Source organism: Melanotaenia boesemani, chromosome 18 (genome assembly GCF_017639745.1).
Source record: "Melanotaenia boesemani isolate fMelBoe1 chromosome 18, fMelBoe1.pri, whole genome shotgun sequence".
In the NCBI taxonomy this organism is placed as follows: Eukaryota; Metazoa; Chordata; class Actinopteri; order Atheriniformes; family Melanotaeniidae; genus Melanotaenia; species Melanotaenia boesemani.
In genome coordinates, this window is record NC_055699.1 from 3,596,261 (window position 1) to 3,622,999 (window position 26,739).

Sequence of the window (26,739 nt, forward strand, 5' to 3'; positions counted from 1 at the left end):
GTGTTATATGGTGACAAGACAGACCGTTTGCTCACAGCATAGTTGTTAGTTGGTCCTTTTGAGACCGCAGCTGTAATTCCTTCACGTTTATGGCAACTATCGCGAGATTTGGGTCACACAGGTGCGATAATTTGAGTTCCGCCGATGCTGCCTTCAAAGGCCACTGGAAATATGTCTTCCTACCCTGCCCACAGAATCCCTTAGCAAAAGGCGAGATAAATAATTTTCCATTACACATATAAAAATGTTATTGAATCAAACAGACTAAATAATCAAATAGGAAATATAAATAAAATGTTTTAATGATTTTTTTTTTTTATAAATAAAGTTGTATACTGTGCAAACATCTTGAACCACTCTTTGCCTCTAGATGTGGATCAAGACTCGTCAAGAAACTCATAAACTAATTGACACATTTGCCAACATAAATTAAATACAACATATAAATATAACATAAACAGAGTTTCTTCCATTCTCTATCAAGAAGATGGTCCCACGCTGCTTAAAAACAAACTATATGAAAACAACACAAAACTATCTTCCTTATTAAAGCTAAACATAAAGAAATGAGTGGAGGTTTAACAGTAGGCTACATGAAATAAATAAATACAAACGAACACCCCACTGATGGACAACATCAAAATCGTTTACACATGCAAATCCAGGAACATCACATAGAAAGTACAAATGCCTTTGAAATTTGAACACATTCTTAAAGTAAAATACAATATAGTTATCATATTAATTGGCAGTTAAATAATATTTTGATTGCATACATGTTATGACACCTTTTTGGGAACTAAAGAAATAGAAACTGACAATGATAACCAATTCGATTTCTTATATGCTACATCACATATAGATTACTCTATTGAAATGAACTTTTTAAAAATCAAATTAAACTTCGTAAACAAATCTATTAAAATTTAATATTCAGTGCATACTGCAGCCCATTAGGAAGCATGGGATTTCCTGTCCCTTAACACAGTATTTGTGCCACCACCATCTGTTCAGCGTGCATGACGCAGAGTGCAACATGCTGCGTCACGCCTTGCTCAGTCTGTCCCTTGTGAAATTTAACATGAAAAAAGGGAAGTCGGAATTTACGTGGTACACATGAAGGCAACTGGAGAGAGAGAGAGAGAGAGAGAGAGAGAGAGAGAGAGAGAGAGAGGGAGAGAGAGAGATTTGCTCATCAGCGCTTTTTTCCGTTTTCTGTCCGTTCGCGCTGCCTCCTCCTCTGTCGTGTCACTGGACAGGAAAAAAGAGGAAGGAATATGGTTTCGTCTGACGCTCCTCCCGTTTCAGCGCTGCTATAGCGGATCTCTCGTATGAGCTGGAGGCTGGAGCTCGGTCCTGCACAAACCGCCTCTATACCTGCGACTACAGCCATCCCTGTGACCAACCAGCCTGCAGGAGCGCTACCAACACACCGGGAGACATAAATGGGTGAGATCTAGCCCCTTTTTTCTGCTTCTAATTAAAAGAAAGTCTTAAAATAGCCTCCAGCGCCTCTGCGCATCTGGATGGGACAGTAATCAACGCCCGGTCCAGATGCGCGCAGGGTTCAGGCTCATTTTCTTCCTCCACCTCTCCACCTCCACTGACGTCGCTTCATACACAGCAGATCTATTTGAAAGGGACCATAGGCTTGGCGTTTTGTTGCTACATTCCCGAAGCTTTACTTCTGCATGATTAGAAAGATGCGCGTGGGTGTGCAGCGCGGCCGTGCTTGCGCGTTTTTAGGAAAGTCACATTGATGACTTGCAGATGTTGACACGTTTACATTCAGTCTCTGTCCGTCTGCCCATTGTGTTCCTCAGTGGTTGAATCTCCAGCTCTGCGCCTCGGTGGGTGAAACAGGCCTGACTGTTCTCACCATCGCCAGCATTTCCCACAGCGCTGCGTTGTTGCCCATAATGCGTGACCAGTACAACTGACCGCCGATTTCATGGTCGAGTAATCAGTTATGTGCTATTCTAATGGGTCGATTGTCACGCAGATGTTCTGCAGAGCTCGACACTTGACTTCCCTTATTTGTTCTTGGAACTTTTTATCTGTACATCTAAAATGCCTCATATCTCAGCCAAAAGCATGTGACTTGAAATGAATGATTGATCGACTAATCAATTCAATGATCTACAACACGGATCATTAGTAAAAGTTAACCTTAGCTGCAGCTGCTCTCCTAATATGGCCCATTTGGTTTATTTTGTATGTAAACATGTTATTGCAGCTCTCTGTTTCTGCATGCAGTAAACAAATAATGCTCAGTTAACCTCAGGGGAAACTTCCAACACCCCCGCCCCTTACACACACACACACGGCACATAATCAGAGGCCCAACCATACCCACATTCCACTGACCAGCTATCTTAATACAACTAATTTAAAAATGTTTGTAAAAGTTATCCTTCAAAGAAAGAAATTAGCTGAAATGAACATTGCAAAGGCTTTTTCAATTAATCTCTGATAAAAGTTAAACTAGTAAAAATCATGTGTGTGTCTAAAACAGGTTATTTACCATTAACATGGTGCATATTCCTTAAATTTATTTACTTAAGAGGTGACAGAATGATCACAATGTTTAGGATAGTTGGTTTGTGCAAGAGAATTACCTACAAATGCTAAATAATGTGTTAAAGAATGGATTGATATATTAAAGCACAAAATTGTAGTGATCAGCCAAACTAACCAACAATGAACTAAATTCATGTTGACCCAAAACAGTCAGATCTCACACACACACACACGACCCCTAAAACTAAAAAGCAGTAACAATCGACACCAGTTAGACGTATGACTTTAATAAACAGCTAGAAATATAATATTTTGGTCTAGATAAAAGCTCATCTATAAAGTTCATTAATGCAGATGTCTCAGAAAAAAACTGGTCTGAAAATTTAGTTATTTCTTCACATACTTGTTTACTACGCTTGTTACCAGAGGATTCCACCTGGACGTTCATCAGAGAACTCAAACCGGATAGAGTAGCCAAATTTTTAGAGGGTAATGATAAATATAAATGATAAATATGATGACAATAGAGCAGGTTAGCATGTAGTTAATTTTAAGATCATGGCAGAAAAAAAAAATAAAACAAAACAGCAGCTTTTATTGTAGATGGTATGTAAGCTCCATAAGGGCTTGGATTTACTTGCTGTTAGCGACAAGTCCACCTACGTATCACGGCTGCCACACATTCTAACATTTGTTTGGCACGTAGGCCGCTCATGTTAATGTGAGGCAACTTGGTGCATGTGCAAATTAAAATGTTGATTTGAACTCATGTGAACAAGAGCACGAAGACGACAGGACAGATGTGAACACAGTGGCAGATAGTTCTGAAGACCGTCTCTTGGACTTTGTCTGCATGAATTTTTCTTTCCATTGCACAGTGATAAACACTCGCATTTTGGTGGTTGAAGCCCCACAAATACAATGTGATTGGTTGATTGACCTTATCACTCTTTCAAAGTCCAAGTGCTGTGTACTGCCCTCTAGTGGTGACCTCCAGTGTTTTGACTGCGACGTGCTTCCGTCATTTGCAGCAAGTATACGCAAACATAGCGAAACGTAGACGTTTACACTTCACAGCAAGTATCCAGCCCTAAAAGAAGCATGCTGTAAATATTTTACCACTGTTGATTTTCAGCTCTTACATCTGGTCTTACTGATCTCACACAGTCCCTAGTATTTACTCGCATACTCAAGGGTACTCATGCATACTCATGAATGTGTCGTCAATGTGTGGCATTCATTTCTGAGGACGTGCACAAATGATGTTTCAAATGCAAACTATGCTAGGCAGCCATGATAACCATGCATACCTAAAAATAAAAGCAAGTGCATTTTTAGCCTAAGTGGAAATTTTTACTTAATATTTAGAATTCCTGCCTAATATTTTAAAAATTTGTCTTTATATCTCAAAATATCAAGGTGTAGTTACAGATTCAGAAATCTGAAAATTACTTGATACTTAATCAGAATTTTAAGATTAAAAGAATTTTAATCTTAATATTTTTTAAATAATGCCACCTAACTTTTGTCTTACAAGAGCTTGTGATACAAAGTTGCCATTTTGGAACAAAAGAAAATGTAGAGAATTTTTTTATAGTCTGGTAGAATTTTGTAATAAGTAAAAAATATGAAACATCAAATAGGAATTTTGATATAATCTTTTCAAACGGCTCATTAAAGCTCAACGTTAAATCCGCAGACGCATATGGACGGAGCCTTCTGTGCATTTTCTGCGTTCTTTACGTCTGTACTTCAGTCTGTTTTCAGAGAGCTTGCTGATGTGCAGCCAGATGTAGCTAACGGAGCAGGACCACGGTGGCAGAGTTGCCAACATCCAACCACTGACAATAAGTAAAGAAGAAGTAAAAGCTGTATATAAAGACACACAGTGTAACTTTCCGACCTTAAAACTTTGCATTCCTGACTCGTTTGATGGCACAGTGACATCTATTATGTACATTTCTGGCCACACAGAAAGCTGCCGTCTATTTTATTTTTATTATGTCTCTTTCTGAGAATGTAAGTTATCATGATCTCCACCGCCGTCGTGTTTGCAATTGAAACGGGTATTGGATCTCAGAGTCGAACTCTCAGCTCGGCCGTGCCCTCCAGTGGATGCATTACTAGCAACCAGTGTAAAGCATGCATGGGAGTACGAAGGCAGTGACGTTTGAGACGAACGTACCTATTTACACACAAATAAGAAGCATAAATTAGGCTTCAGTCAACATTTTAAAATACTTCGTCATACAATTAATCTCTAAGTTTTAAGATCCTAAGAGATTAATAGTTTTCACTGAGCTTTTCTTTAAAGATTCTGACAGATTACAAATATCTGACTTCTTTTTGTTTACACTGGACCATAACAGCTGCTTTAAATGGACAAACATGAGGTGAAAAAAGGTCTAAATAAACAAAACTAAAACTAAACTAATCTACTTGAATTAACATCCCAACGAGAGGCTTAAAAATAGAAAAAAAAACATTTTAAGCTAAATTAAATGAGACTTTAATGCAGGATGGTAGTATGAATTGAATTTGGTGGTACAGGTGGTCAAAGAGTGCTTTTAGAGACGTGAAAATGAGAAAGTTTAAATCAAAAAGAACCCTTTTTATATATTAAATTGGCCTGAAAAGATTCAGTCCCTGCACACAGATTGTGTTAATGGACCCATTATGTTGTTTTGGTAATTTCTTACCTTGTTCACAAAAATAACACAGAACAAAATAAAGACAAAGAGTCCCACATGGAGTGGGTTGCCTTCTGTTGTGTCAGACATTTTAACTGCGACCTTCAGTTTGTTCAGTCTGAAGGTTTTTTAAAGACACAAAAAACCCTCTCAAATATTTCATTTCGCTTTTCACAGTCTCTCAATTGTTATTAGTGTTTAGTGTGGCCAAATTCTATTTCACTTTTCTTGTGTGAAATAGAAAAACTTTCTCTCCTCTTGCTTTTACTGCCAGTGTTGCATTCAACACTTATTGTACACTGCTATATTTTTTTATCTCTTGGCGGGTTTCTCACCTATATTTCTCTGAAATAGTGTCAGAATTAGACACAAACACCATAAGCCAAGAAAATAGAGTAAACTCCGTCACAAGATCGACTCCGCAGCAGAATGATGAGCAGAGGATGGTTGGAATTTTCCTTTAATGGGGGAGAATTTGCTGAAGCTTGTGATCTGATCCACAGTCGGAGTGGGTGGCTTTGGTTCCCAGCGGGCTCCAGTCCAAGGGGAAAATGTTTTACAGAGAAAAACTTACAGCTGCTCTTGACATCATCAGCCCCAGCAGCACTGAAATTCAGTTACAACCAAACACAGGTCTGCTGTAAACCACCGAAATGTCAGCAGAGCTCTGCAGCGTTCAGTCTGTCTGCAGCTTCCCCTTATCTAAACTAGCTGCAGCTGTTCAGCGGACGCTACAGGCTCATCGCAGTTCCTCTGAAAGGCTGTTTTTTGACCACTTGAGTAGGAGTCTTGTTTTGTCTGTAAGCATTTCAAATATTCTCTCGCTTGTCTTCCCAAGGTCTCCCATCTGACTTCTTCTGCCCTGCAAGCAATGAAGTCTTTTATCACCTACATAAGTTGAAGTAGAAAATGCTTCATTTATTCATTTCTTTCATTTAATACCTTTGACAACAACTCAAAGGCCAAAGTGAGAGAATCGTTTCAGTTGCTTTAAATCGTGTTGCAGATAACTTTGACATACAACGATTAAAATACTAAATGTAAGGCTTGAAAAGCATCAGAATCTTCATGAGGACTGAGTGTTTTTGGATGGGGGCGGGGCCTGCGGCAGCACCCGCTGCTCATTGAGAAGAGTCAACAATACAACCTTTCATGTCTGTTTCCAGTAACATCAGAAAAAGTTGGAAGTTTTGCGCTTTGTAGAAAGAGTCGTTAGAGGGTCTGAAAACTTGTTAAGTATAGTAAACAAGTTGCTAATCTGTGGGACCAACAAACACACTTCGCTGTCTGTTGTTTTTAGCTGGCATTTATTTGTTAAAAACCCAATTCTTTCGTTGGAAGCTTGAGAACAAAAAGGCAAGAGGGATATCTTTTATATTAAACCCAGATTTATCCAAAATCTGGCCACAGGTAAAGCAATGCAGCGCTGGGCTCAGAGGACTGTTTATCCTGCTGAGCCCCAAACACTGGATGTGATCACATTTTATGTCCTTAGGCCTTGAACAATGGGATGGCTTGACATGCAGCTGATTGTAAGTTATCAAAGATGTGAGCAGGCCACCCACTTCTTCATGCAATAGATTAGGATGTGATGTTCAATGTGTGTGAATGTTGAATTGAGGCGTGTATCTAATGCGACAGACCTAACTGATGGCTTATGTCATTCTATGAATATCTAACTGATGGTTCTTTATTACACCACAGTCTTTCTTTTCTGTCCATATGTACTGGACATTTTAGCTGAAAGACACAGTGAGCCAGATGAGTTCTATTAAAACATTCGTATCAGAGCTAAAATAGTTCAGAATGTAACCAACTATTACAATTTAGCATTTAATAATTTAAAGGTAATGCCTATCAGTATTCAGTGTTAGGGTAGTTACTCTAAAAAAGTAATTAGTTACCAGTTACTCATTACTTCTGTAAATTTTAATGAAATTACTTTACCAGTTACTGCATTTGAAAAGTAAAGCCACTACTTATTACTTTACCATTTCTTAATTCACCGTGTAGACATGGACAAACATCATAGTGTTTAGTGTATATTGTAAACAAAATGGCTTTAAACCATAAGAACAACAACCCTGTCTGTGGGAAGAAATGGACACAGTAGTCTTATGAACATTTTATCTAGTATTTTTCTAAACCTGGGCGATTCAATAGTCGACAGGGGGAGCATGTTTCCTTCAATGAACCTGCAACTAGCTTGTTAATTTCTGTCTTACCGGCTGCTGCGCTCCAGGAAAAAAGCTTAGCTTGTTTAGGTGGGTCGGCTGCTTGTTTAGGCGGGTCGGCTGCTTGTTTAGGTGGGTTGGCTGCTTGTTTAGGCGGGTCGGCTGCTTGTTTAGGCGGGTCAGCTGCTTGTTTAGGCGGGTTGGCTGCTTGTTTAGGCGGGTTGGCTGCTTGTTTAGGCGGGTCGGCTGCTTGTTTAGGTGGGTCAGCTGCTTGTTTAGGCGGGTTGGCTGCTTGTTTAGGCGGGTCGGCTGCTTGTTTAGGTGGGTCAGCTGCTTGTTTAGGCGGGTCGGCTGCTGAAGGACTCCTTCCACTGACCGGCGAGCAGGATCTTTTGCCACAAGTTTGGACTGAAACTGGACTGAACTGAAAATAATGTGAATATCGCCACTGACCAAAAGCCCATATCTCCGTCTCCAGCTTTATTTTACTTTCTCTTTACGTCACTCAAATCGATCTCTATGGCAACTTGCCCAGGCAAGCACACACACAGGCAGCAGCATGTGTGTACCACTTAAAACAGATCAGGACTTTACACATAGGCAAACACGGCATGAGTAACGCAGAAAAACACGTTACTGTAGTCCAGTAAAGTCATTTCGTTACCAATATTTTAAGTGTAACGCATTACTTTACTTCGTTACCCAAAGAGTAATATCATTACTCCCAACACTGTCAGTATTGCAGGATTACAAATCTGCAGCTATTGCAACAGACATACCACTCTTGTGAATTTCTTTCATTTGTAAAATACAGATTTTTCTTTTATTGGTTTTTCTTTTAGCTATGTTCACCACATCATTTGCAAGCACAATCAAGTTGAACCTGTTTGTGTAGTATTATGTGGTCTTTATCTTATAAAGTCATCTGCACAAGCGAATGCTAGTATCTCAATCCTGCTGTCTGTTGATTAAATATGTGACAATATGATGGATTTTTTGGGGGACTGTTATTTCCCACAGATTTATTGCTCATGTATTTACAGTGGCAGGTCACATGAGACAAGGAGTGTGAAGGAACCTCATCCAATGTAGCTCAGATTTTTTCCCACAGTTGTGGACAGTAGGTGATGTTAATAACAAATACACTAAAAGTAAATTAAGCTTTACCCACAGTAAAAAATAAAAAAGATATCAGCCAGGAACAAAGTCATGGGGAGAAACTCAGCAGATGGATGTGTCTCGCTCAAGGGCACTTCTGTGCACTTTTTTCCTACTGCTGGTCAGGGAAATGAACCGATGAACCGAGTCTTTTGGTACCAAGCTATTCTTCAATCAAAGCAATGTCTGGTCCCATGTGTGGCTAATTCTGGTACTTTAATGGGATTTTTAAATAAGAAGACATAATAGAAAAGAACCTGATTCATAGTATAAAACTATGTGTTTCTACCTGATTATTTATCATTTATGCAAAATGATCTCTTTGTTTTAACCGATTTACTGAGCGTATGCTCTTGGTATAATTGTAACTTCGTATGATTACATAGAAATGTCTTGGATCATTCATACCTTTAACTTTTTACAAACAGTGCACTCAGAAATCTCATTTATAAAAATTCATAAACTATTAAAATAACTCATTCTTTAAAATGAGCCATTACACATTAATTATTAATTCATGGAGCCATGGAGGTCCCAGAATTTAATTTTCAGTCTTTGCATGCACACAAGTTTGGCATATGCCTGACAATGTTATTTTGTGTATGAATATCAAAATGAAAACCTTTTTAAAGCGTTTCAGTAGCTGGTTTGTAAACTTTACTTCAGTAAATTACGGAATTTGCACCCAAATAACTCAACACATTTGTATGGGTATACTGGAATGCTAGTATGTATAAGTAGCTACATAGTTTTGACGTACTTTAGACATAAATACTGCACAACTATCTTGAATTCTATTCTATTCATCTTTAAAGAAATTATACTGTCCACCTTCGATACTATCAGTGTTGTACATCTCACAGACAGTAAATTAAGGCTGTTTGAATTGTGATCTCATAACCAGTGGACTTTGCTCTATCTACATGGCTTCATATAGGAAAGTTCTCCTTTCTGGAGCTTCTTGATGAACATTGTGTAGTTTTTTTCAGTAACTTTCATCATCATTAACACTTGGTGATGAGCGGAGCCGCAAGCTGTCATTCTCCTCTGGTGTTTGTGTTGCTGGCAGACGTGGCTGGTGGGTGGGTGGACTGCAGTGTGCACTTCCATTCTGCCAGTCAAATGTGCCTTAATATGCTTCGCAAGATAACTGCCACAAGCTATCAATTCACCAAGCCCACTTCTTTTTACTGAAGAACCCTCCATTTCCACTCAGACTGCAGCTTCCCCAAAGACATCATTGACAAACAACAAATGCAAATAGTATCTGTGCAGCATTGCTGTCACGTCTGTGACTAATCCCTGCAGTTATCTCAAGCCAGAATCATATCCTCCCCATCTGAGCGACAAGCTAACTTGTTCCAAAGTATTCTCCTTTGTCTGTTTAATATTGGTGTCCTGTGGAACACTTCCTCCTTTCCCGTGATTTACCCTCTCAGCATAACCCTGACCTTCCTCTCTAACACAGCTGCTTTTACAAGAAGTGGTTAGTCTTGCAATTTTTCATGATTTTCTTCATTTACTGTACACATTTAAAAGAAATTTCTGGGAGGAAACCAGTGTGTTTGAGTCATTGCTACCCCTTCATACTGTGGTTCCCATGGTTACCCAACCCCTGAAACTCCCACTCTGTCATCCCCCCTTGTTAGCTGCAGTTTGTGTGGGCATACAGCTGGTTAAGCTACGTGTGATATGACACACTCACTACATTTTTACAAGTATAAGCAGCTGCACAAGCAGTCATACGTTGTTTGTGTGATGTTAAGACAGAAAAAAGAAACCTAACCCAGTAGTATCAAATGTGTGGCCCAAATCTGCATGTGTTGATCTGGATTCTCAGTCATCCAGCCATGGTTATCCTAAGAGCTTCAATTAAAACAAGTGGACTTCTATTTCTTGGCTCTTGAAGCCGAAACCCATGACTGACTTGACAAAACTGTAGAAGCCTTTTGGATAAGCAGTTACATTTATTTGAGCTCATAGAGTGAGTGCTTTTACCTAAACGCAGTCATGCAACCACCAGAAACAGCACAAAATTTAATCAGTGTACTAACTCACAGCACCTTTGGGTCACATCTGGTCCACGTAACACCGACCAATGCTGTAACTAAACCGGGGAAGACTGAAACTTTTATCCACTGCCTGGGAACACAATTTTTTAATAGCATTTCTGAATATAGCTTAGTTATTTGGTTTTAATGATCAATTTTCTCAGCTACATAAGAAATTCTTTTATATTCGTCTCCAAGACTGTCCTCCTCTCAAAAATGATCCTATGGGGGTTGTTCATGCAGACCAAACTGACCTGTTCCAAGAAAACGTAGTTGTAAAACAGTTTCATGCAAAGTGTTAAATTAGCCTCCGTGACAACATGGTCTGTTGGAAATATGTATTCAGCATGCCACTTCAAGCTCTTGTTATTTATTCATATGGTGTTTAAGCTTTTAGAGTCTTAATTTCAAATTCTTAAAGCTGCACTATTGAACGTTGGCAGATTTTCTCAGTGACGTCGACCAGTATAAGTCAATCTGATGTTGACTCTTGTCTTATCACTTGCTCTGTTCTTTTCTCTCTATTTTTGGTTTCATTCAATAATGCCCTCTTGCTTTTCTTTGATGAATCAACCACGGTGTGCATTCAAAACGGGCAGTATGTTGATATTTGGTTGCTAGCATGTAAAGTAAAATGCTGTAAAGTTATACAAAAGTGTGGTTTCTCAGCCTAAGGATGCTGCTGGGCAATGATGGCTCCATGAATGTACATAATGAAAGTCAGTGTGCCATCAAAACAAATCAGATGTCAAGGCTGAGGCATGGATGAGGGGACCCAAATGCAGGCAAACGGGTGCAGAATGAAGGTTTTAATTACATGAACTAATCTTACAAAAACAAAACCCAGGTAAACGTGGGAAGACTACAATGAACTGGTAGAGAATAAATGAAACCGAGGGGTATATATACAGAGAGGAAAACTAATGAGAAACAGGTGAAGTGAGGGAGCTAAATCAAACCAGGTGCATTAATGACAGGAAGCAGAACGCAAAACAGATCACACAAGGGAAAACCTACAAATTAAGACAAAGAAAACAGAACAAAACATGAGAAGACCATGAAAACCTAAACCAAAACCTCAGATCATGACATCAGAAACACATATTAGGGCCATAAAGTTGCGTAGGGCTACTTTAAAATGACACACCCAATAGTTAGTGTTTGGGTAAAAGTGTAGAGCAGGGTGTAATTTCCTCACAGCAGATAGACCTCACCATTATCATTTCCCAATTCTGACCAAGTTCTTTAGTAAAGCCAAGGGTAGCTACTTTCTAAAACCAACCATTAAGTGGCAAAAATGTCTTAGTAAAGTGGTATCATTGACTAAATATAACCCAGAAGTAAAAAAAAAATAAAGGAACAACTGTGGTATCTGGGTTGAACTTGTGTCCCATGGCTTCCCGCTAAAAAAGACTGTGGCTTCTCTAAAGGAAACACTTGGGAATAACGTTTGCTGTGATGTGGAAATGCTCATATAACTTGTATTTCGCTTCTGCCACCTGTAGGGGCAGCATTTTATATCACGCCCTTGTGGGTTGAAACAAAAACAACATTTAACTGACTTGAATGGCCACTCTGCTTATTACTTACATTAGATTAGCTGCCTGCTGACCTAATCATTCTGTGTTTTTCATGTGTGTTCATTGGTTTGCATGCAATGCTGAGGTTTAGTGTGTTTTTCTCCAGCGATGTCACACCAATAAGGTGAATTTGCAGAAGTTATACACCATCTGAAATGATTCAATAATTGTTGTTCCACTTCCAGTTTTTGCAGCAAAGCTTTTCATCAGCAGGCACCAGAACCATAAGCGCTGGCCCACTTACCTGATCCAAACAGTTAACTTTTGAGATTTGTCTTTGATTTCATTACTCACCTTGCCTGTGGTCTTTCTAATGCCTCTTATTCCACTGTAACATTTAGAGGTTGTGTTTCCAGGAAAATCACTAACAAGCCTAGAAACAAACCCGTGTGTGCAATAATTAGATCAGTGAATATCCTCTAAAAGGCAGCTCCAGTTTGCTATATTACAAGAACTTCTTATCACCTATCAGCAACATTAATGTCAAATGCTGCAGGCTAAAAATAGAAGAAATTATACTTATTATAATTGAATACAAGCGCTGCATCTATAGGCGGTTTTACTAAAAAGTTATCAAGATTATATCTGAAAAGGAAACAAACACTTGCTGCTGCACTTAAAAGTCATTTTTATGTGTTTCTATGTTAGCAGAACTTCACAAAGATAAGAGATTTTATCATAATCTAACACCTTTTAAAAAATCCATGTGTTTGAAGGCACGTCTGTAAGGTATTTCTGACAGAAAGAAAGCTGAAAAATGGTTTCAGAAACGAGCAGACAGAGGCGAGGAGGAGGAAGAATATGATTAATTAAATGTGGAACATATGCGTATGCTACAGAATACTGTTAATAACAATTTTGTGCATGTTTCTTTTTCACTTTCATTTACATAAGTATATAAAAGTTACACAATCTTCAGACTCTAGCCCTCTGAGGTTGAGACAGAACTTTGTGTCTCTTCTCAACTCTGCAGTTGTTATAACACATTAACTGTCTGTTGCCCTCTGCACACAGTGGAGGCCGTGGTGGAGTTTGACTATGAGGCTCAGCAGGATGATGAGTTGAGCCTGACGGTGGGCGACGTCATCGTGAACATACGGCGGGACGATGGAGGGTGGTGGGAGGGCGAGCTAGGTGGACGCAGGGGCCTCTTCCCCGATAACTTTGTCAGGGTGAGTAATATACAGCCTCCAACACTACACTAGATTTCGTCATATTGTCAGAAAAAGAAAGAAGTTTAGAGGGACTTTTGTTTGGGGTTGAGATTTGATATAGGATTAACAGTTATTAAAATATTTAATTTCCTGTGCTTGGACTTGAATATATTTTCACATATTATCTTTGGCACAGCAAATATAAAATTAACACAAACTTGAGTAAATTTGTGTTTTATCTTTTATTTCTTTGTTGTAGCAATGCTTCTTAAAAATAATTGGAAAACCTTTTTTGTTTTCCTTTTAAATGCTGACTTTTCTGTAAGGAAAATGTATTTTTGGGATGAGCAGCAGAGCTGAGTATGTGGATTGCGCCCATAAAAAATTGCCAAATCTTTTTATTTATTTATTTCTTTTCCCTCCCAAATTCCAGAGGTAGTCTCTAGTATCAACCCTGCTATGTATAGGTGAGCGTTGTCTTCTAGGACAGTCTGGTCCTGAACTGTTGAGATGTTGGATTGCCACTAGTTGCAGAGTCTCATCTCTATATCTTGCTTCAGTGAGATTGCATCCAGTGATGATGAGCCTTGGTTTTTCAGTGAGGGAAACGCCAGCCCACACCAGCACACTGCTGCCAAAAGTTATCCTTTTGGTGCAGCGTTTAGTATAGCATTTCCCACGCACACACCAAAGTATATAACAAAAAAATTAAAACACACCTCATAGAAGTTCACACACAATCGCACACAAACTCACACAAAAACGAAGCGCATGTACACTCCTTCCACCCGCCTATACCCCATTCTGTACGAACATGAACTCCCATCTCTTAAACGAATGTAAGTATAAAAATAATAATACAATGAAAACATCTGGCTGTAGACAGAATCTGGATTTTCTGCTGTACATAATGTTCCTCCACATGAACAGGTCCCACGGCACATGTTGCCAACATTAGTGCAAATGGGCCTGACAGTAAAGGGCAGTCATGTTAAAAGCAGAATAAGCTGTTAGACATTAGCAGGTAAGATTTGGAAAGTTTTCCATGCATGCAGCCCACAGACTTAAGTCTGTTGCTGATCCCACAAAGGCATTTTCCTTACAAATGCAGCATCACTGAAAAAGGGAAATAAACAGGATTTCGTGTGGTGTATATATAAAAAAAGCATTGTTACAAAGAAAAAAACATTTTTTGCAGTAAGTTTACTTTACCTCCACACAAGGCATGCAAATAAGGGGAAAATCCAGTAGTTAATGTTTTCCTAAAGTGCTGTAATCGAGGTGGTGGAGTGTGAATGTGAACAGCATTTTCTCAGACTCAGACTATCCAGCAAAATATCACTTCCTTTATAGAAACAGCTGCTTTTGTTGAATTTCCTACAACACCGAATGTTAAAAATGTGCAACCCATCAAGCAGGAAGACTGGTCAAATGTAATTCAAGTCAGTATAGAAGAGATCTGCTAAATCTAACACCAAGCTAAAATGATGGAATCACCATATTTACAAGATGTTTAGCTTTTTATTTTTCAATTATAATAAAAACAGCGATATAACAAAAATGATTTAATATCTGAAATTACTGGCATAAATAAAAATAAGTCATTTTTGCAGTTTTTTCTTTTTTTTCTTAAACCAAAACAAGAAAATTAAAAGGAATAACTAACACTTTAATTTTAGTGCCTGAACCCATTAAATAAATTGTTGTCTGTGTCTAAACTAGTAGCAGTGAGGCCCAATCTTAACCAAACAGTGAGTAAAACTTGTAAACAGCAACTGAAAGGTAAATTGTGTCGACTAAACTCAGGTCTCAAGTTTCTGAGGGACTATCCGTTTCCTCTACAGCTCCTTACGAAGATCTTGTGCTTTGTTCAGAAATTAAGGTATAAAATTTTAGCAGCAGGTTTATCAGGGTACAACACCAAAGCACAGCATGGACACATGTCAGAGACACCAACGATATTTTATTTTATTTGCTGGAGGCAGTATGGCTCAGTGGGTAGAGCCTGAGGGCTGAGGGTTGCTGGTTCGATCCTCGGCCTGTCGAGCTCATGTCGAGGTGTCCCTGAGCAAGACACCGAAACTGCTCCTGATGGGTCGTGGTTAGCGCCTTGCATGGCAGCTTCCGCCATCAGTGTGTGAACGTGTGTGAGTGGGTGAATGTGATGTATAATGTAAAGCGCTTTCGGTATCATACCAGGAACAGAAAAGCACCATATAAATACAGTCCATTTACCATTTTTAGAGTGTTGAGTACCTAAACAAACCATGTTTATTGAGATCATTGAGGTTAGGTCCCCCAACCAGAAGTTTATTTTTAACTCCATTTTCTACTTTCTGTTTTCAGCTGATGTTTGGCCAAGTTTAGAAAATGAAACCACAGGGTTAGGTTTAGGAAAAATATTAGGTTTTGGGAAACATAAACCCTTCCAAAGTTTGATATGTATTGTAAAAATATTTTGATTTAATGTTGTTTAACATTTAAATTCTGCTGTCTTTTCTGTGACTTGGAGATATGACTTTTATTCACTGCACCGCAATAGGTTGTTGCATGCAGAGAACCAGAGGTGGTTTAAAAATAACACATTCAAGATTTTAAACCCTGATCAAGGTCAGTTGGTGTTGTTTTTATTGTACACTCACTCAAACTGTACTGTACAGCAATGTTTCTCAATCCAGGTCCTCAGGGCCCACTGCCCTGTATGTTTGAGATATGCTCCTACTCAAACACACCTGATTCAGATTAATGAACTTCCTCAATAAGTTTTTTGCAAGGCTGTTAATGAGCCATTCATTTCATTCAGGTGTGTTAAAGTAGGGTTACCTCTAAAACGGTGGTGCCCAAGTCTGGTCCTCCAAATTACTATGCTGCAACTTTTAGATGCATCCTTTCTCCAACACACCTGAATCAAATCAATGGTTAGTTACCAGATCTCTGCAGAGCGGGCGACATGTGGATGACGGAATTCAGCCGTTTGATTCAGGTGTATTGGAAAAGGGTTGTATCTAAAAGTTGGTGAAAACACTGCTGTCTAGTATCGATGCCCTTCAGGTAAAACATTTAAGTGTCAAACACACATTTTTAATTTGTGATGTTTGCCAGTGAGCTGCAGGTTTGGCTTCCCTCCATGTTTAGAGAAGGCTGAGAGCCCCACAGTCATGGACTTCATTGGTTTGTAAGTAGTTTATACTTGGCTGATGGTGTGTCTTGCAACACTCATATGAATTTCTCTCAACTTCAGCTTCTTAACTCTTATTTAGGTTTTAGTGGGTTTTGCTAAAACTGTGAATACACCATCCTTATTTACATGTTGATGATGCATTTTCCAACATTAGCATAGACATGAGTTCTTTACTATTTTTCTAAGCTGCAGACTTGGTCTAATTCTTTTACATTTACCATGTGTTGTTCATAAATGTTAAAACAATCTCCCAATTAGAATAAAAAGGTTTGGCTTAAATATGGCCAAATATGCATCTATTGCAGAAATTTGGCCTTGACTTATGGCATTAATGTGATTGTTACTGCCAAAACTCAGCCGGATGACCACTACATATGGCCCACAAGGAAATAGACAAACGGCAGGCTTCCTGTTTTAGGACCACTTCTGGCCCACAAAATACTCAGCGTAATCAACGTCCAGGCCTAAAAATGAACATCTGAACTTGATGTGGCCCACAGGAGATTTACCCTAATCCAAACCAGGCTGGCATCTAACATCTGGCCCACTTTTGGCCCGTGGGCAGACAAGCAGAATAACAGAAGATAACAAGTATTCATAATTCAGGTTCTTAAATTATATTAATACATTACATGGATAAATGAGGATGTAACAGTCTATGTAAAGTGCATGTAAATGTGTTTATGTAAAGTAAACGAAAGAAAAAAGAATTTGGAAACCAAACCAAATGAAAATGAGTGTCTTCAAGGTTGGAAAATACTGTCATTGTCTGCCAACCTCCACACCTGCAGACTTTTCTTGAAAAAAGCAGATCTAATTTTTTATCATTCACAAGCAGCCGGCTAGTTGATCAGTCCCATGTTGTTGATCTGCCCTTTTATCCCACCCTCCACGCAATAATTCTAAAAAAATAAAGAAATAAAGAAAGAAAGAAAAACCTGGATGTCACTGTTAGTACAACATTTCCATGCTTACATTTAATTTCAAACAGCTGGCTGTTTCAGTACACTTCACATGTACCTTTGCAGGTACAGACCGTGCAGGTAGCAAGTAAAAATACCACCACAGAATGATGCTTCAGAAAAATCTGCCTTACTGCTGGTATTTTATATTTAATGGAGTTAGTGCAGGTGACTTACTTTATTTGGTTGAAAAAAGGAATGATGCTTATTGTGTTTATAAGACAGATACTTCATGGTCACAATACACACCTTATGAAATATTTTATCTGGAGTTACTGACATCACCTCGCATTCTGGATGCGTTTCCTTTGCTGAAAAGTAAAGTTACAGAAAGAAAAACAAAGAAAACTCAACAGATTTAGAAATGCTCCTTTGTAACTTTGTTGGACTTGTGAGGGATATCTCTTAAAATGAAAAGGATAAAAATATGAGGAGGTTTAACCAGAATTATGCTAATTTTTTATCCCACCCTCATATATTACCCAGAATTTGGCTTAGATCCCAACAGATTTATGTGTGAATGGTTTTTGTAGCCTTCAGCGGACAACTTGAAGCAGAAATTAAGAGAGATTTTTACAACTTCACATATTTTTAGTCTTCAAAAACAACCAGCACATAGTACATTGGCAGTTAATCACATTTTCCTCCAAAGGAAGAAAAACTTCAGAGCTTTTTCTTGTATATAGCAACACAGTCTGCCTGTAGATCATCTTTAAACAAGCTGCCTTAAGCTTCTAGGACATGTTTCCACTGCCTTTGTAATAGTACAGTAAATGTCTTAAGTTTATGAATACATCTAAGCCAAAAAACAAACCCAAATGGATTTAATATTTAACATTTGTAAGCTAATGTGTAATCCACCTGTCCTTGATGTGATGCATTAAAGGTCCACAAAACCTCTGCGATAACCTGGTTTTCCTTTTTTCATCTTTGTTTGCTGGTGGCTCTGAACAGATCAGGTACAAATTTAAACAAGAGAGAGTCAGTAATGAACTCAGTCTCATACGCAAAAAGGCTCTGGTATTTAAAGTAGTAAAACTGCAAGTTTGTGGTGATGAGAAGAGGGAAGTATCTCGCTTGTGTCTCATGAGGGGAAGTAGAAACGTGCCACAAGCTGAGGGCAACAGGACACATTTTAATTCTAAAGAAGCCAGTCTATTGTCAGGTTGTCCGCTGTGCAGCCAGGCTGCATTTGTGCTGACTGAATGTCACCGCTCACCAGACAATGGGCCTGTGAGGCCTTTGCATAGATGTGTGTGTGTTTGAGACAGACAGAGTGAGGCTGTGAGTAATGCAGCAATTCCAGACTCGTCTGTCACAAGACTGCAGTTATGGGAATCAGTGACATTAAGGTCTGCGATTCTGATACAAGTGTGTCTGTGTGGGTGTGTGATTGTGTGGGAAATGGGGATTGAGGACACACAGGTTAGAGAAGTAGCAGGAAGTGTTAAGTGGTGCTATTAACACTACAGAACACAGGTGACTGGTTGTAGATGGATAAAGTTAACAGGCTTAACTGTGGATGCAATGAGTTGAGTAACTTTTGACTGTAAAACCACAAACATAAAATTCCGCTTTTCTCAAGATGTGTTGCCAGTGAAGGGTGTTTTTTTTGTAATAGACTTAATCAGTGAGAATCATCTACTCAAACAACAAGCTGTAAACACAGTTATAAACCACACAAGTCACGAGGGAAATGCTAACCAACTATCTATATTTATATCATAATGATCTGTTCCGCAACTCTCAACACACCAACTGTAATGTTGCTAACACCCTAAAAACTAAGGCTGCAACCAAACAATAATTCCATTATCATTCGACCTGTCCAATATTTTCCAGATTTAATTTATCAAATGTGTCCAAGTTAAGCTTGTTATTATGTCCTACTATTTATAGATTAATTGATTGACTGATTAGCTTATCTTCCTGTCAAGAAAACAAGTTGCTTAAACGGAGTGAATTTCTCATTAACATCCTTACAGCCTCATGCTTTAACGGAGGTGGAGGATATCCTGTTTATGGGAAGTGCTGTAGTCACGTGAGCTCTGTTCATTAGTCGAGAAGAGACTGCAAATCAGTATCACATGCTCTGCTTTGAGATGAAATGCTTTGGCAGAAAAGGCATATGCAGTTTTTAAAGACAAAAAGGTTACTTGGAAATATAGCAAAGACTGTACTGAAGTTTTATGTAAAAAATGTGTGCAGCTGCAATTAGGAATGGATTGATCACTATTTAATCTATTCTGTGCCTGTTTTCTAGCCTTCTGCATGTAAATTGCAAACCCATAATAAAATGAGTATATCTGTCCAACCACAAAGTGTGTTTGAATATGTTTGGCGTCATAGTGAAGAAAACACTTGTGGGTTACTAGTGAAGAAAAAAAAAAAAAAAAAATGAAAATGGTACATTGCACAAATGAAAAAAGTTTCAGGCTTGCCTAAAAAAAAAAGCTGCTTAGCATTTTCATCTGTCAACAGATTAGTTGACAAATATTTTAGTTCTTTAAATTTTAAATTTCTTTAGATTTTCTAATTTAACCAAGAAGCTTAGCCATATTTTTATTAAAAAAAAACGAAAAAAAACAAACGGAAATCAAACACTGCCAGCTTATCTACTTCTTTTCAACCGTTGCTTCAAATTGTATTCATACCCATTCAATTACAGCACATTTTTGTTGTAGATTCAGTTATAAAGTAATGACATTTAACAGCTAGATCTTGATTAAGTGCACAAATCCAAGTGTGTAAAGCTTGTAATCATGTTAAAGACTAAGACAGAACTCCTGCTAAAGACAGCTATGGGTTTGTACCACACACTGTACAAATAATGACCTAAGCCATTACAGATCGAAGACAAAGCGTAATCTGGGCTAAATTTGGCACTAATGGCTTAGTTGTGGTATTTGCAGGTGTTATATGAGCCTTACATGGCCTAAATGTCATAACCTGGATCTATGTCTGGTAGTGGCAAGTTGAATGAGCCAGATGTAGCCCACAAGAGTCCCCTATGGGGTACAATGAGGACCATTTCTGGCCAAAAAATTAAAAAATGCTGATTTGGGCTATCTGTTATGGATATGTGGCTGAGTTTAGACAACCGTGCCCACCCTAGTCGCTGCTGTTTTTCATAAGTGCCAAAGAAAACTGCAGATGTCGGCCATGCTGGATCATGCTGTGCCACACATTCTTTACTATCTGGGGTTCATATGCGCAGTGCCACCAACAGCCAAAGACACTGGCACTGAAAACATCTCTGCCTCCATTGAAATGTCTTTTCTTATTGAAAATCAAATCAGTAAATTCTTCCTACAAAAACTTTGGTATCAATAGCCCGATTCATTCTATTCCCTCTGTTTTATTTAATTATTGGTGGCTCTTTAGATTTATTTTCAGTTCAATATTTGTAAGTCCTTAAAGACACACCAGTCAGGCTTTGAGGGTTAATTAATCCAAAATGTACTTTAAAATACACTGAGTTTCAGAACTTTCTGAAGATTATACTTATTAGTGACCACTAAAAGGAAGAATGTAGCTTATAAAAAGAGGGGAAGTAATGTTTTACTTCACTGTCACAAAGAGATGCATTTCACAAAGTGTTGCATAACCATTGGATGTGTTTCCTCTGTTAAAGACTACTGTATGCCCTACAGTGCTGCTTCAATATCCTGTCTTTCATGATCTGTGAAGACAAGAGGGCAGAGGTCTGGTTATAGGGAACACTAAAAGCAGTGTTTAGGAGTTAAAGCAGCCTAGTATAAACCACAAAATTTCTAGGGTTTAGACATCATACAAACAAACACATGGAGCCAACACAGCAGTGTCCATAATGCAGGTGTTTCCTGTTCAGATATGATGAATCATGCTGTCTTCCTCCCCTCTTTTTAGCTGGATTTCCTTTAACTCAGGGTTACCTCCATATCCTTAAAGCAGGAATTGCAGTCATACATGAAAGTAGTCCAAGTAATGGCAAAGGCCTCCAACAGCAGTACAGTTTCTTTATTTGACTATTAATTATTCAAACAAACTCATAATTTACATTTTAGCCTCTAAAAAATGTACGTTTAATTTCTTTTCAAGAAACCATACAGCTAGTTAACACTGCATTTCTATCACTATAAATAAAAGAAAGGGATGTAAGCAAACCAATGGCTGCTGTGGATTTTTGTGTAGGTTGGCTTGTGCTGTGTCTCCAACTTTAAAGTGTGTTATTTTCAGCAGTTATTCAGTGGGTTTGTGATAATGTGTAAATTTCTGCATGAAGGTTGTTAGTGTTTTTTTTTCTTTTTTTGTACCTGCTGTATGTAAGTTAGAGAGCTGGCAGTCCTGCTATCTGACTGCAGAATCAATGTCTGTCTCTAATTCTGCATTAATGCTGCATTAGCCTACTTAGCAAACTACACCAGATTTAATGGAAGGTAAACTTTTTTCCCCTCACCTCAACAAGCAGAAATCACTTAAAGTTAAAAGAAAAAAAAAGGCTGACAAATGGCAATTTACGGTCATCTCTCTCTGGCATTAGAAAAAATAGCTAACCCACCTATAAGCTCACATATCCCCAATAAAAGGCTATGGCTCCTTTTTTACAGTGCATGGTTTCATAGACCTGGCTTACAGCTACCCCAGAAATGTTAAACTTGTAGCCTGCGCCGTCTCTATTTTTATTTTATTGATTTTTTTTTTATTTTATAAAGTTAGTAAGATATCAAGCTAGGCATGGCAGTTTATTTGTATAGCACATTTCGTGTACAGGACAATTCAAAGTGCTTTACATAAAACAAAAGCATTATAGATATTAAGAAATAGTAATAGCAAGAATCACAATAAAATAATAAATTACATTAAAATAATTAAAAGCAAGATAAGTTAAAAAGTTACGGTGCAAGCTAGTATCAAGTCAGCTAACTAGCATAGCATTTTGGCTAAAGAGACAGTTTGACTGGAGTTTGTGAGGATCAAACTGGATTTAAAGGATTAACACTGTGTGAGCCCAAACACTGAATACTGCGAATTTGACAATGTTTCCCCGTAAGTAATAAAATAGTTGCAGGTGGAAACATGTCAAAATTTGGGGATTTTTACTGTTTTTGTGAGGATCAGAGGATCAGAAACTTGTTGAAGTTAAACAACTGCTCTTGGTTTTCATTTATTTTTATTTATATAACAACTAAAAGGGTTTTAAATAACAATGCATATGAGCACTTCCTGTACCTTTTTTTAAAGTAAAGTGAAATCAAATTTGAAGTTAAATTAATATGTTTCACTCACTGTGAAACTATGAAACTGATGCACATTTATCCTAAAAATTATAAAAGTTTTAAAGTAATAATCTTTGTCTAAATTTTTTTTTTATATAAAGGATTTAAACATGGTGATGAGTCATCCTGCAGTTGGAGGCATTTATGAATTTTACATGCAATGAAACACTTTCTTACATTTTGAATTTCAGCAGAGCAGCGGGTGGTAGGGGCCAGTGGAACTGATCAGTCAGAGCAGACTGGGTTTTTCTTGATAGGGGCAGCATCATATGCTGTTGCTTTTACAGGAAATACTAAATATGCAGTGACAAATAGCCCTCTGTTAGCTGTTTCATGGGATCTGTAATTATAATGATCGGTTTGTGAAGTCGTCTAAGGCAAATCTAATCTTGTTCTAGACCCGTGCTCTCAAGAAGACAATTTCTACTTTCTAATCTGCCACTTCCTGTTGGGACTGGAGCACAAAACCCACATGTCAGATTTTAATTGGCCTCCCATCCATGGGGAGCCTAAATTATTTGTCTGCTGACTGCCAAATATACAGTTTGAAGCTTGACAGAACAGAACCAGTTCTAGATAAAAATCACACATATCTCAGCATTGTGTTCATACCTAACCTTTGCTTTGATAAAGGTTCTTAGCCTCAAATAACCTTCAGTTGTTGTAGAGGAAACATTTCATGTTGGTATTTTTAGACCTCAAAATCTCATTAAGACTTTAGTGCCACACCAGGTGATTCACCATCACAGTGTGTATAAGGGGGTTTGACTCTGAGTCAATGTGTCCAGGCCCATCTGCTTCGCTGGGCTGTGTTGTGCCACAGGCCAGGCCCAGTGAAACAGTCATGATGAATGTGGAAGAGAGATGTGAACCATTACGTCTATTTTTCCTGTAACTCTGATGGCTTTTGTGTTTGTTGTCTCATCATCTGTCTGCTTGTGGAGCCATCTGCCTCCCTGTATCTTTACTTGATCAGTTTTGCATGCTGTCTTGTGATTCTTTTAGTAAGTAAAAGTCACAGGGACAGCAGGAAAGGCAGCAGTTGTAAAGGAGGATTTTCTGGAATAAATAATTAAATATTGTGTGTAAATAAATATTGTGTTAAATAATAATGGTTACCAGGGTTTACTGATATTTAATACTGATCCTGAGAAGATTTACTTGCATTAACATACGATATAATGATACTGTTTGTATAAAAAGGTGCAGTCTATTTATGTGCCCAAATTTAAGTCCTGCCTTGATTCATGTTACCTTTTTTTTTTCCTGTAACCTAGAGATTCTCACCTGAACCTGCTATTTTTCCATCTCTCCAACTATGTTTTCTCACCTCCTTTTCCTCTGCTTCTCTACACAGGAGATAAAGAAAGAGGGGAAGAGGGATGGAGGACCAGCAGGCATGATCCGGTCTGAACTTTCCAATGGCAGGGCCAGCCCAGTGTCTGACCCCAGTGTACGACCAGGAAGGAAAGGTATTCAACACCGTCACACACTATGCCTCATACATTCACACACTGTGGTCATTAGGTAACCATAAATCTTCAGGCTCATAGATCCTATTAGTGTGAGAAAGGATTTGGGTCAAGCATTGCTCACCATTTTGCTGTTAACATGTATACATGTTACACCCTGACTGCATGCTCAGGGTCTGCAGGAGGGATGAAAAGTGTTCTCACACCAGAATCAGAAAGAAAAGTGGAGTTAGTGTTAGGATTACAGATGGATAACTTAACAATTCTGACGGTTTAAGCCTCTGTAATACATCACTGTTAATCTTAGTATTTCTGTTTCAGTTTAATTTAAAGTCAGATGCAGAATGACAACAAAGAGTTGCAAAATGATTAAATAGACCCACTAAATAAGACAATAAGAAGAGATTCAACAACCACGTGATACAGAACAGCAGCACTGATACATACAGTACAATATGTTGTACATACAAAGTAATTAAAAACTGCCACAAAGTGAAAGAAACAAACTAAATTATTAAACTTTTCAGTCAAAAAAATGCAGAAAGACAACAAAGATCTAACATGATCAAAAATACACAAAATGATCAGAAGAAGAACAGTTAGTGCTGTGAATGAATTAAAATCCAAACAGGAAAGCGAAACAACTGCGGAGTAACACAGTAAGACAACAACACCACAATAACTGAGCATAGAAACTGTCAAGAGATTAAAAACAGGAGTAAAGTGATCAAAAATGTGCAAAAAAAAAAAAAAAAAAATAAACCCACAAAATAGCTCCAAGAAAAAAAGACCCAAAACTGTTACAAAGCAATAAAGCTGATAGCTTCAGCAACAGTAGACATAGTTTTGGTGTCTTTCTCATATGGGAGGGTGAGCCGTAACATATTTTCACCTAAACCCATTCATTTATGCTGGACCTGACAGCCTATATGATCCCTGAAAATTAAGATGCGTTAGTGACACGTTGTGGACAAAACGTGAACTGCAGGGTCATGTCACATTGCCCCAGCTGATGTGGGCATCATCAAGGGTAATGACTGGGCTAATGAGTGCAAGACAAACAACTATGACACTGGCAGGGAGGCTTTGGTGCCAGTTGTCAGGGGTCAGAGGTCAGTCTTCAACCTGCAGGATATGGTTACTGATGAGTGTGTGAGCTCATGATGTCACTTTATGTTAGACCGATGCATGTTTACGCATAAATTCTGGTGTGTGTGTGTGGCAGGAGACCAAATCCGCAAACGAAGATGCAAAGCTGCGTTCAGCTACGTGCCTCAGCATGAAGATGAGCTAGAGTTGAAGGTTGGAGACGTCATCGATATTGTAGCAGAGGTGGGACTGATTTTCTTTTCCTTGGACTATTTCCTCATTATTAACCTGCTGTGTGAGCTCAGATGAAAGTCTTGTTAAAAAATATTACCTGGAAAAAACAAAACAAAAAAAAAAACAAACCAAAAAAAAAAAAAAAAAAAAAATCTCATTTTGGATAAAAAGTAAAAATTTTAAGATGAAATAATTTTGAGAAGTTCATTTTCCCATTTTTTTTAATTTTAAAAATTAGAAAGAAGAAGAATCGGGAAAAAACATAAAATACATAATAAATACATTAGTTTAAAGTTTGCAACTACAAATTCCTTTATTTATGTAAAAAGTCTAATGTAAATGTATTTTATTTATATAGCACTTTACAACAACCCACTGGTGAACCAAAGTACTTTATAAAATTTTAAAACAACAATTTAAAAACACACCAGAAAACAAGTACATAAGTAAAAGTAAGATGAATAATTAAAGCACAAAAAATAGAAAGAGAAAAAAAAGAGAAAAATAGAAGTGTGGGGCCATCCTAAATAAATCAGTTTTAAGTTTAGTTTGGGTGGGGAGCTTATTCCAGAGCCTGGCTGCAGCTACTGAAGAGGCTCGGTCACCCCAATGTTTAGATTTGGGCCTGGGGACTTCCAGCAGTAGCTGGTTAGACGCCCTCAGAGTCCTGCTGCACTCACGAACTGTTAGCATCTCAGATAAATAAGATGGGGCGAGGCCATTAGGAGCTTTAAAAACAAACATTAAAAGTTTAAAATCAATTATTAAATGGACTGGAAGCCAATGGACGAAGGACAGGAGTGATGCGCTCTCTTCTCTTGGTGCCAGTTAAAAGCCGGGCAGCAGCATTTTGCACCAGTTGAAGGGAAGACTGGGAGACACCAACATACAGTGCATTCCAGTAATCTAATGTTGAACTAATTAGAGCATGGTTAGCTTTTTTAAGGTCATAACTGTTAAGAAACATTTAAACTTTGTCCAGAAGACATATCTGGAAAAAGCTTGTCTTTTCATGGAGCAAATGACATAAAGTAAAAAATCTCATTTTGATTGACAAGAAATTATTACTTTTTGAATAAATAAAAATGATGAAATATGTTAAATTTGATGTTTATCTTAACAGAAAAAAATAATTGAATAAAAAATGGAACATTGTAGTTTTGACCATGTTGCATTAATAAAGACATTTACTTTGATCTAATCTACTTCCTGTACC

General features: G+C 38.1%; 1 protein-coding gene across 5 annotated transcripts in view; it reads left to right on the forward strand.

Annotated features, from left to right (window-relative positions):
* Positions 1-1,219: 1,219 nt before the first annotated feature.
* sh3kbp1 (SH3-domain kinase binding protein 1) overlaps positions 1,220-26,739 on the forward strand; it is a 46,735-nt gene continuing 21,215 nt past the window's right edge. For 2 of the 5 annotated variants that reach the window (XM_041968281.1, XM_041968282.1), the window contains exons 1-4: positions 1,222-1,449; positions 13,188-13,345; positions 24,086-24,200; positions 25,426-25,532. In XM_041968281.1, the coding sequence (XP_041824215.1) occupies positions 1,446-1,449; positions 13,188-13,345; positions 24,086-24,200; positions 25,426-25,532 (384 nt within the window). In that variant the 5' untranslated portion in view covers positions 1,222-1,445. Of the gene's footprint in view, positions 1,450-13,187; positions 13,346-24,085; positions 24,201-25,425; positions 25,533-26,739 lie in introns of all 5 variants that reach the window. The other 3 variants (XM_041968285.1, XM_041968283.1, XM_041968284.1) reach the window with 3 other exon arrangements.